At 41.2% G+C, this 12600-nt stretch overlaps 1 protein-coding gene across 4 annotated transcripts in view; it reads right to left on the reverse strand.

Annotated features, from left to right (window-relative positions):
• wdpcp (WD repeat containing planar cell polarity effector) overlaps nt 1-12600 on the reverse strand; it is a 78320-nt gene that overhangs the window by 7811 nt on the left and 57909 nt on the right. For all 4 annotated transcript variants that reach the window (XM_058652013.1, XM_058652012.1, XM_058652014.1 and 1 more), the window contains 2 exons: nt 7079-7178; nt 777-882 (listed from right to left, as the gene is read on the reverse strand). In XM_058652013.1, coding sequence (XP_058507996.1) covers nt 777-882; nt 7079-7178 — 206 coding nt within the window. The remainder of the gene's footprint in view (nt 1-776; nt 883-7078; nt 7179-12600) is intronic.

Raw genomic sequence — 12600 nt, forward strand, 5'->3', positions numbered from 1 at the left:
CCGGGACAAAGAGAGTGATGCTTTCACTGCGTCTTTAGTCACACTGTTTCAACACATCATTCTGGCAGAACACTTCATTAAAGTATCGCAGTGAAACAGTGACTCTGTCGTGCGCCGCCAGAGACTGAACCCTGGTGAAAATGGACTTCAGTGGCTATTTTTTTTCTTTTTTTTTTAAACGCCGCTCCGGCTTCAGCGCTGGGAACGCTAGAAGCGTAAGAACCGGAACTGATGTGGCTTTGACATTTTAAACGACACGGGGAGCGAAAGGCTCTTACGCTGTCGCTGGGTCATTTGGCCACAGACACTCTCACACAATTCATTTACAGACAATGATGAACTGCTGTGGGAGAGGATATGAGAGACTGAAAATAAAAAGAAGTGAATCCTCTGCAGGATGATGCAGGAGGCCTCAGCTGACATATAATTTACTTTTGAATCATCTGTTATTTTATGGTTTTTAATGAACAAAATCCAATTAAAATGTTATTTTCAAAGCATTTTTAGGACCCTAACAAATGGCCAAAGTGGTGTAAATCATTAAAAGGCATAAAATATGAGCAAAAAAGAACATCTGACAATAAAAATAAAAAAGGAATAAGATACAAATTATTAGTGACATATCATACAGTACTAGAAGACGTGAAATTGTAAGACAAGGCATTTATGTTGCTCTGTATCAGCTAAATAAGCTTTTTTCACGTCAGATTTGAAATCACAGAGGGAGGAGAGTAACAGTAAACACTGATATAGCAGCAACACGCTGTGTAACTCACTGTGTTGTGGAAATGTCCGGGTACAAAGGTCCCACTGCACTTTGGTTCCTCTCTGTCCGTCTGTCGCTGAGGCTGGAACCACACACATCATTTCTGCCTCTGGGATCTGCTTTCACACACACACACACACACACACACAGTAGAAGAGCAAATTTTTTTAGACTGGATGCAACAGTGAGAGTGCTCGTCCAGGCCTGAGGTAACTGTTAAGCATGCAAACCTCCATGGACGCAAAACAGTGTAAAGAACAACAGGAGCCATTTATGTCTTTCCAGCCCTGCACATGTCTTTGGGGGTAAAAGAAATGACGTTTGATGCTGAAGTCACACCTGGATCGCTAAGAAAAAAGCTGTCAGTGTTAATGGCAAAGAAAAAAACTTACAGCTGTGACTGTCTCCTGCCTCAACACTCATGTGGAGGATGAAGCAGTAGACAATGAAGTTTTATCATATGGCTTATTTTTCATATTTTATATTACTTTACTTTCATAAGTCATTACTATTTTGGTTACATAATCAAGAAATGAAATGTGGGGACTTTGGGGAGAAATGTTTCATCTTTGACATTAAATGGTCGTCTGCCATTGATCAGTTGAGGCCTTGTAAATTCATGATGTATGTTTTTTGCTCGCAGGACAATCTTGCTCCTGGACAAACACGTTCTTCTGGAAAAGCTTCTAAACTGATGCGAGAAGTCAAACACTAATGGAGGATGAGTCAACAAAGCCATCAACAGAGCTGAGCGCGAGAGGAGAAACAAATGCAGCGTTTCTTCAACACTCACCGCAGCTAACAGGCTTTTATCGCAACGCCTTAGAAGAGAGAGAGAGAGAAAGGGAGAATGAGGAGGTGGAGAAGTGGATCTTCAGATAAAGCTCTTGTCTCGTTGCCCACTGAAAGGCCCCACAGTCACATCGTCCTTTGTGAGGGGGAGACGAAACGATCAGGCAAAGCAACTTGGCTGTTCCTCTTGGCAAAAACGCTTCTCAAAAGAAAAAGAGATACAGAGGAAGAGGAAAAAGGGCCTTCCCTCGCACTTGTTCACTACTCTGCCTCTCACAAAGCCATATCTATCCAAATCAACACACTTGTCAGCCAGACAGCTACAAGCGATTTCCACTGCTGTTATAAAAGGCACGCATTTCTAAGCTGAAATGTGTGTTCCCTATTTTGTTACTGTGTGTGTTTGAACATGCAGTGGCAGGATCTCTGTTTATCTGGGCTTTACAATGGATTCCCATGAATATGAGGAGAAGAAGTACAAAGGCACATGAAGACGGCTCTGCCCAATCTGGTCCAAGCCCATGACTGAAGCTGGGAAAAAACATGCATCACTCAAAGAAAACAAGTTATAAATCATTCAGACAATATCAGGAGATGTGCTTCTTATAACAATGTTTCTTCTTTCAAATGCAAATTTCTCAAATAGGTTGGGAAAAGCCTCGAACCATTGTTTTAATCACTGTTGCTGATCATTTGAGAAGCACAGCTGATTGGATCTGAGAATGTGGAGATGATTCCTACGAGTTTGTACCTTCTTCATGTCTGAATGCTACATCTAGTAACTCGCCTACAAAGCTTCAGCCAAAGCTTCAGCACATCACTCTCACAGACGTAGGACTGGTGTGCTAGCGCTTTCATACTGGGACGGGACATGCAGTCAATTTAATTGCCGTCGTCGAGTTACAACCGATGCACGAATGACTATGAATGGAAACGTGTGGTTAAGAGAGCAGCTGCACAAGTCAGTGTGGTTGAATAAATATCATTATTATTATTATTTAATTAGGTGACGTGCTGATAGAAGCGAAGTCAGTTTTACATAACCGTGTAAACTCAATTATGTTTGGAAGAATGTAATATTTGAGTTTGTGTGTCATTGTCTCTTTGAGCGGTGAGCCATCGTGATGTTGTTTCAATGCTGCAGGGAACACCTGCTTTCACATCTCTGTTTAACACGTGTTTATTACAAATGTTTGGCTCACACAGGAGTCACTGATACCTGCCTCGCATGTCACACAGTGCTCACAGTGGGACTCTGACTACTCTGAGACCACACTCACTCACTGGGCTCAAACGAAATATTTGGTTGCTGAGGCTGCACCGTGACAACTTGTATTGTTGAGTGCGTGTTGAAGAATTGTGACTCCGCCACCAGAAACCAAAGTATACCTTATCTGCATGTAAAATCCTCCTTTCAGATTGAGAATAAAGTGCACTAATCCTGCTGGTGAGTAGTTGTAGAAGCTGTAATCTGAGTCTGTACTGGATAATATTAAGAGGTGCAACATGCAATAAATGGGATGGACAACATGCTAAATAGCTCAGACAGTTCAACTGTAAATTATAGCAACAGCTGTCGTGTGTAACGACCATGCCAGGGGCTATGTATGCAGGTGTGTGTGTGTGTGTGTGTGTGTGTGTGCGTGTGTGTGTGTGTGTGTGTGTAAGGTGAGAAGTAAATCACTCATAATTTATAACCTGGCTTTCCTGCTCGTTTAATATGAGTGTATAACACACACGCACACACACACACACTAGTTTAACCATGTGTGTCAACATCCACTATGTATGTGTGTTTCCTGACAGCCATCAATCATAAAATGATGTGTGCACGTGTGTGTGTGTGTGTGTGTGTGTGTGTGTGTGTGTGTGTGTGTGTATACACGTATTTGTTACCTTCCATTACTAGTTCCACACTTTTCTAGTTCCAAAAGTTTATGGCCAAGATTTGACTTGTGGTTAGGTTAAGGTTAAAGTTAACCCTTAGAACACAGAGCAGTTTTGCTGTTTTATTTCTACTATGTTAAAACAAAAGTACTCAAAGTGTTTAAAATCAGATTGAATTTGTGAAATTTTTATGAACAAAAATAAAAGAAAATGGCCTATTTTTGTGACTTCACAATTATTGCTACTTTATATCACTACTAAAAATGCCAATATAAAATGAATCATAGCTTTGACTCAACGACACATAAGAAGACGGAAAAACTAATTTTTAAAGCCAGAATATGTGACCTATAAACAAACACCCCAAGGACGTCCATATAAGGAGTTGTGTATTATTCCCAGAGATCCATGCCACGTGAGCACTAAGGGTTAAGGTTAAGGTTAGGCATTAAATGGTCATGGTTAAGGTTAGGCATAATGCTTTTACGTTGTTCAAATGAATCTAAGTCAGTACAATGTCCTAAGAAGAATTTAGGTAATTTAAAGACACTGTATATAGAATTCCACAAACTTTAAAACAAAAACAATCAAATAAATAGTTGGATTTGAATCAATCACCTTCCACACCAAAGAATGTATGAATGTAATGAATGTAATCTGGTATTTGTGCAGGTGTCGGGCCATAAAATAATCATAAATGGTGACTTGTGCTCCCACCTTTGTAAAAAATAATGTGAAGGATGATTTCTGTTTGAAAATAGCTGGCAAAAGAGATAAAACCCATAAATTCTACAAAAATTCCTGCATTTCTTCCTCTCCTCTTCTTTATTCCTTTCCATTAACGCTCCTCTTTCTTTTCGCCCGTCCGTCCGTCCTCGATCTTTCCCCACACTGCTGTTGTCCAAGGATAGGACACGCTGCAGGTGATGGAGGTAAATCATCGAGGACATAATTAAGAGGCTTATGAGGGGGAGTGTCGTGTTCGGCATTAGAAAATAATATTGCATGCAAACAGGCCTCACAGTTACACAAATGCTCATTTTCATTCACCGTCTAACACACAAGACACTCAGCCTCAGGGGTTTGACCTTATACAGTAGAGTTAAATAGCGCTCTTGTCTCGTGTGGTTACACACACACACGCACACACAAACACACACACACATCCAGTTCCTCTCAAATGTGTTCACCTGTTCCCCTTAAAGAGATAGTTCAGGTTTTTTGAAGTGTGGTTGTATGAGGGACAGAAGAAAGAGTTAATATATTCCCTTAATATAAGGTGTATCTCACATAATCAGCATCTGCTTAAGAACATTATATCATAAGGTTATGTTTGCCACTTTATCACACCATTAGACAACCTTTTCTGTTTTGTAAACAGCTCACTCTACGGCACCAAAGGTCAAGACTAAAGCTTGCAGGGGAAAAACAGCAGATGCTGGTTTACTGCTGCCTCTTTGGTAAGTTTGTATCACGCTGGTAAAACAGAATTAAGGATTTAAAACAAGTCCAAGTCACAGCATAACACGTTTAAACTTACAGATAAAGGCAGCATTGGATTAACAACTCCCGTGTGCCAGCCAAATTTATTCAGTGCGTTTAGATGCATGTTAAAAGTAAGATTTTAGTCAAACTAAGGCAATAATTACATTTTCTTAATGTCATGTTTACACGTTAGTCTGACTAAAATCAAGGTAGTCTTAGTCAGACTAACATACCGGGATAATGTGATTCATAGTCCGATTACTCCTGTATGTATATCTTTAGTCGGACTGGAGTCAGTCTTTCGTCCCCAGTCTTTGACCTGGCAGTAGAAGGAGACGACGTATAAACTGCAGTACTGTTGTCGGAAATCATACGGCGTGGCATCTTTCTTCTGCAGTTTGCATTATGATTAACATGTACAGCAGGTACAAAACATGCAGAACCACAGCAAGATCCATTTCCATCCATCCATCTGATTCAATACACACTAGCTTAGAGAGAGATACAGCCCCACCTACGGAGGCGGAGTCACATGCATGTATACTCGGACTCTGCAATTTATCCAATTGCCTGTCTTAGTCAGACTATGGCCCTAAGTTGATTAAACTGTGCATGTGAACATACTGATTGATTTTCTCTGGACTTTGGTGCAGGGAGAGAGCAGTTTACAGACTTGTCTGAAGACATATTGTTAAGATATCCTGGTCTAAAGCAGATGTAGATTATATTACATGAGCTAACTTGAGCTAACTGTTACATATCTGCTCCTGGTCTCTTTCTTCTGTCTCTACACCTCGCCTCCCTCTTTCACCTTCTCTCCCCCCTTTGTCTCCCGCACTTCTCCTTTGTCCCCCATTTTTCCTTTTACCCCAACCGGTCGAGACAGATGGTCACACAAGAGTCTGGTTCTGTCAGAGATTTCTTCCTGTTAAAAGGGAGGAGTTTTCTCCACTGACGCCTAGTGCTTGCTCATTGTGTGAACTGTTGTTTCTCTTCTCTCTATAATGTTGTAAAGGTTTATGCCTCACTATGTACAGAGCCTTGAGATAATGTATGTCGTGATTTTGAATGGAAAGGGCTTTTAGTTAAAGGAATACTTCACCGACTTGCATTAAGCTTTGTATTCCTAGAATAGGGGTAGTATTTTTTATTCTTAATTGTGCTTCTCAACCTCAGTTTCCCCTTAGTCGAGAAATATCTTCATTCTTTTTTTTGTTACGTGCCCATCAGGGACACTCGGTCCCAGCCTTGGTCCGAGGCTTGAAACTGCAACGCTAATTCTGCTAATTTTTAGACCCACTCATAGGGGGACGGGACCTCATTCCCAGAATAACAGTCACGCTAACAGGACCAAGTGTCCCTGATGGGCACGTAACAAAGGAATGAAGAGGTTGGGAAGCACAATTTTTCAAAACTACTATTCTAGTAATACAAAGCTAAATGCATTATTCCTTTAAGTGTCATGTCATCAGCGAGAGCAAGTGTCCGTCTCTCATGTAAGTCCATGGAAATGCCAGTGTGTGTGCTCTCTGCAAAGTCTACATTGATAATTTGATGATAGATTTTACCACATACGACATACGACAACACTTAAAAAACCCTGAACCTCTTTAAAGAATCTGTGAAGAGTTGCATGTGTGTGTGTGTGTGTGTGTGTGTGTGTAATGAAATGAGGAACTCGGCCTGATCCCCTCTGGTATGTGCTTTCAGGAATGTTTGTCAAAGGGCACCAGCACAGCCTGAAGTAACAACAAAAAACTGGGCCTTTGCTGGTGTCCCTCCCCTCGCTGGATCCTTCAAGGACTATCACGTGCTCATACATCTTTGGGTAACATCATCGACATCGAATTTAAAAGACATTCACGATATTACAACTATAAGCGAGACTTGTGTGTGTGTCTCAGATGAGATTGTGCAGGCTTTACTCTCACATTATATGATCTGCTTTAAGTCTCCTTGGTTCTATTACAGGTGGGTGAGGACTGAGAAAATGCCTGGTGGTAGAGGTCAGTAAAAACTGCGTCGGCCTGGGTGAGTTACTGAGGTTATCAAGTATCCACCTCCCCTTTCAAGTGTGAGAAATGAGGAAAAAGAGAAATGTTTGACGTTTGGTGTGTGTTACATTGGACATTATGATTATTTTCTTACCGTTGCCTGCGATGGCCCGGGCCTCCATTTCATTAGCTTTCCTTTTGGCCACATCCGCTAGCACCACCTCGCCCTTATCACTGGCAACATAATGGAGGTCCTTTGAAGGTAATGCAAGAAAGAAAGAAACGTGAACGTTAATCTAAAATGAATCTAAGCTCCAATCACAATAGGGTTTTTTTTTCTCTCCATTTTTTTTGGAGGGGTGGGTGAAGGAAGAAACAGATGAAATAACACGAAAAAAAACGAGTTGTCGTTTGAAGCCCAACATCTGAAAGAGCAGCAGTTGGATGAAATGCCGGTTCCTCAAAAAAACTTTGAAATCAGCCTGCTTGTAACCCCCAACCCCCTTTACACACACACACACACACATATACACACGTCTCTGTGGTTTTGAACTAGAGAGGATGTTATCTGTCACATTTCAAAAGTGGGAGAGAAGGCGAGGGACTGTTCACCTTTCAGAAATGCTGCTATTCTCTCTTTACACAGACACATATCCAGCCGAGCATATTACTATATCAGCCTGGGACAATATTGGAAACAGCGTGTATCCTCTCTGTTTGACTCTCATACTGCCGTACAGATGCTAAACGAGGTCTGAGTGTGGCTGATTTACTGCTCATTTATAAAAGACACTGCTGTTTATGATCATCTAGGCTCCAGCCAACACTGACGTTAATGAATCCATTTAAATACCTGAAAAAGACTAATATAATCTTATATTTAAATAGTTCTGTGTGAGACATGCACTGAATTGTCTGTGTTCAGAGCATAAGAAACAAGTACTTGATGTTTGATTGTGCCATTAATGTAAGGACACAAGGACACGAGGACACGAGGACATAGAGAAGATGTTCACAGCTCAAAAAACATTTCTCTTCACTGCTGTAATTGTTAAAACTGGAGAATCTGAGGAGCAGCAATGAATAGAAGGGGATTTCTTTTTTATCTTATATAAACAGAAGAGGCTATACACAGCATCTCATGACGGTGTTTATAATTGAGAGATCCAATGTTACAAATGACATAAATGATCTAAACTATAAATCATGTGTGGATGTGGAGAACTGCTGATTTTTTCCTCCACAGAAGAAAGTGAGTTTTATTCTTTTAGAAGAAAGTTTTTATGTTACATGACTTTATGTCAGAAATTAAAGTCTGTTCTCACAACATAATCTTGAATGATCTTCTGCTTAAATGATGATGTGGTATCCCTGATCACTAGTAGGGACAGACTGGGATAACAGCTGCTCCAGTGAAGCCCATCAGCAGTAGACTCTCTGTGTGACTGGAGGCTATAAAAGACAGCAGTGAAAGTACAAAATACACATGGATAAATAAAAGAATGATATGTCCTAACACACTGACTAAATGATCAAACATTCAACCTCTTAACCTGACTGAATGAATCAAACCCTCATCCAGGCACCCAACGAGGGGCTACTCAGGGTCGCGGGGTTTCCTCGAGCTGAGTGCAGGGCCTCGGGGCCCATCAAAGGCTTCAGCGTGTTAAGGAAAGTCTTCCGCCTCAGCGACATCACAGGACATCAGTGCCGTAAGTCAGGGCTTGCCACGGATAACCCTCAGCTGGCTAAAGCCAGCCCCCAGCTGAGCCTGCACCCGGCCTTAATACCCCCATATTGTAACCCAGCTTTTGTACCCCCAGAGGGAGAAAAAAAGAGGAGGATGCTGGTTTCCAGAAGAGGTGGGGAGCAAAGAGGGATTGAAGCAGAGAGAGAGGGGGAGTAAAAAAAAGAATGAGAGACAGAGTGAGGTGCTGAAATTGGAGAGAATGAATGGGAACAGATTGGGTAATTATAGTGCAGTGCCTGCCCTCTGTGGCGAGGAGTTAGGGAGGAAATGTGAAAATGGCCGACAACAAAATGGCCTCAAAAGAAGCTAAATCGGCTCCCAAGACTGAGGCGGCTAATTCACTGTGAGCGAGGACATGGCCCCTCAATTAGATATGAGTGAGGGGCCTAATTGATAACAAACTGGGCAGCAGAAGATTAAACAGGCGAGGAGGAGACGAGGGAGTATCGTGAAATGATAGTGAGGTGTGTGAGCGAGAGAAACGATGAGGACGACGAGGAAGAAGACGGCGAAATTCAAACTGAGAGAGAGAGAGAGAGCGAATATGACAGACAGAACAGAACAATATGAGCATTTGCTTCTGGGGCGCTTTATTGCAGCTTAACTCTTCATAATACTGTAAATCTGGATAGAGAGAGAGAGAGACCCAGAGAGAGACCCAGAGAGAGACCCAGAGAGAGACTAAAGGAATGAACACATGTGAAATGAGAGAGAAAGAGACAATCGCAAAGAAAAGAGAGCAAGGGAGAGAGAGACGAGTATCAGCTCAACTAAGAAGGGATAACAATAATACTGCATATAAAACCATCAGATATTACACCTCTTATTCCCCAACGCTCAAACGCGACACTAATCTTATTTATATAAGAGCTTTAGGGGTTGCAGCGCGCCAGCTAACCACACTGATAAAGAGGACCATTTTAGTGGACCAATTTTAGGGAGCAGAGCGCAGGGGGGGGGAACACGGTGGACGCTATGAGACCCAATATTGACCGATATTTGGTTTGCCTCCAAATAAATGAGGGATTAGGTTAACTGGCTCATGTCTGTGTGTTGACAGTCTGTAAGTTATTGTCAAACAGGATCAATGGAAAGCATGAACCTCGACACACAGTGCAGTCGACTCTTTGTTTGCACAAAAAAATGATTAATAGGTGGGAAAGTACAAGCTCGCTGTCGTTTGTGAGAAACAGAGCACAGATACAGAACTCTGTGATATCTGACCATAAGAAATTTGTGGAATATTGGGATTAGGTGGGGTGGGATATAGGGATAATAATGTCTGTAAGATTTAGTGAGTAGGTGTCTTTTTATTCCATTCACAATCTGTTCTGTTACTAATTTATTTTTCCACCCAAGAACTACAAATGAAAAATAACAGTTTGGCTAAAACATGGTATAATGATGCACCTCTTTGTTTTATACAAAGCTTGTGTGTTACTAGTTTTACTGTAATGTATTACAAAATTCTAAAAAAGTAAATTCCTATCCTGCATCACACAAGTGTTATTTTATGTCATTCCATTTTTGTTTTTCTTCATCTTATCTATATTCTTATTTTGTTTTATTGTATAGCTGTTACTTTTACCCATGTCTTATTTTCAGTTGTTTTGCAGATGTGTTTTATTGCCTAAAGTGAACTTTTATGTCTTGTAGTTGTTTTTAAGTGCTTCACAAATAAAGTTAAGTTTAACACCACCGATATACTGCCAAATCAAACATGAGTGCAAACATGAAAATATAAATTCAGTATAATCAACATGATCCCTGCACATCTGCTGATCTCACACACACACACACACCTGTTATCACTTCTATCAGACAGGTGTTAAGGACTTAATACTTTAATAATGCTAATTACTCATCTGAATAACAACAATTAGCTTATTCTTAAAGATGTGTGCGATATATATCCTCCTCCTCCTCCTCCCCCTCCTCCTCCTCCTCCTCCTCCTCCTTCAGGGCCGCAAAGCCCTGTGTCAGATAGAGGAGGAAGATTGAACCCAGTATACGCCGCTCGCCTTAATGCTCGCATATCTAACAAGACACGGTACGAGCCCTCAGTGGGGAACAAAAGAGCAGGCATCAGATTCAGCGATCACACAATTTGATTTAATTAACAAGCTTCATCAAGAGCCACAGAACCACGAAGAAGAAGAAGAAGAAGAAGAAGAGGAGAAAGAAAACGAAGAGGCGGGGGCTGAAAAAAAACTTGTCTTCAGGATTGACTTGGCTGACGAATGACCTAATTGGTTACATTATCAACTCATTATCAGAGGCTAATTAACGGAGCTACAGAAGAGCGTCAATTATGACAAATAAAATGCAAACGACTCAGTAAACCCCCCCCCCCCCCCCCCCCCGCCCCCCAACTACTACCAACTCTACATACCCCCCACCTCCACCAAAACACCCCCTGCCAACAAGTCCTCCTCCCCCTCAATTTAGCCCAACACTGAAGTGTTTCATTTTGACAAAAGGTTTCTTTTTTCTTTCTTTTTTTTGGTGGGGGGAGCTGAAGGGACTCTATTGTTGGGAGGGAAACAATGAGGCTGGGGTGGGGGGCATGGTGGAGGGGGGTATATCATGCTGGGTATTTTTAGAGGAGGTGACGGTCGGCATGTTATCTGTTTGTGTGCCTGCATTTTACCGAGTCAACGGCGCGTTATTGAGTTCTGTGGGCAAGTATTGGAAGTTCTGAAGAGTTTGGTGCGGGAGGGGGGTTGCCCTCATTAACCCCCTCCACCTCGAGTCAATCAGGCGACCAGCAGGTTAAAGCAACAACACAACCTAATTAGAGTCAGGGACAGAGCGAGGGGTGAAATGTCAACATCCTCCTTTTCTCCGTTCTTTTCTCTTTTTTCAAATGATGACTCGTTGCTCTCTTGGTCAGTGAAGTAAATAAAAGTGCTTGTCAGTGAATTAAAGTTGTTACAGATTCACAGTGATGTGTTTTTGCAATTACCCGTTGAGGCTATTGCTAATTCTTTTAGAATTTGGGTTATTTTCTACTGTCAATTAGATTGATTTGAGTTTAAATGTTGGAATTAAACTGTGGGTTTTTATTCATCACACAGATTAGTAATTGAATATGTTTTCACCCAAGTTATTTCACCATCAATAATAATTTTTTTTTTTTTTTCATAATACAAAAAACAAATGTGCTGTGTCAACACTACACATTTATATGATTTATAAATATCTGCTGGCTGCCATGTACAGAATTAGAGCCCCCCCCACACACACACACTGAACAATTGAAACACATGAATATGGGGAGGTTGTGTGACATCACCACGTCATACTTTATACTTCATGTCAAATTAAAGCTTTCAGTTTAGTTTTAGTTTCATGGTTAAAAAAAAGAGCTTATATTGTAAATAATGTACTGCTGATTATTAAGCAGGGGAATGAAAATATGTATGTAACTTAATGTGTGATGTTCTGCACTGTATAATTGTTTTGCATGTTTGGTCTGTGATCATATTGGGTTTGCTTCACACTGTTGGTTACTGTAATAGTGTGATGGTTCCTGTAGCTGACATAAGAAGCTCTACGATACACGGCGAAGCTCCAAAAGGCCCAAATAAACATCTACTACTACAATAATTACTGTAGCTTTTCCTTTCTGTTGGACCAAACTACTTTGACTGCCTCCTCACACTTGCTTCACACTTGCAGGATTCTTGTGATGAGGCTAATTCCATTTTTCAATGCAACATTTACAATTATTTGCAAATACCATTCAGGCTTTCTTTGTGTCCTCATTATTTTCTCTACGGCTGCTGCTACGACTAAATGACTAAAATCAAACTGGATTCATTTGCATTTGTCATATAGCATTCCAGCTACACCACTACCTCCCTCCTCCCCCCCTCCTACCCTCCCTCCATCCCCACCTTTCCTTTGCGCTCTTTCAAGGTCCA

Source organism: Solea solea, chromosome 15, assembly GCF_958295425.1.
Source record: "Solea solea chromosome 15, fSolSol10.1, whole genome shotgun sequence".
Classification (NCBI taxonomy): domain Eukaryota; kingdom Metazoa; phylum Chordata; class Actinopteri; order Pleuronectiformes; family Soleidae; genus Solea; species Solea solea.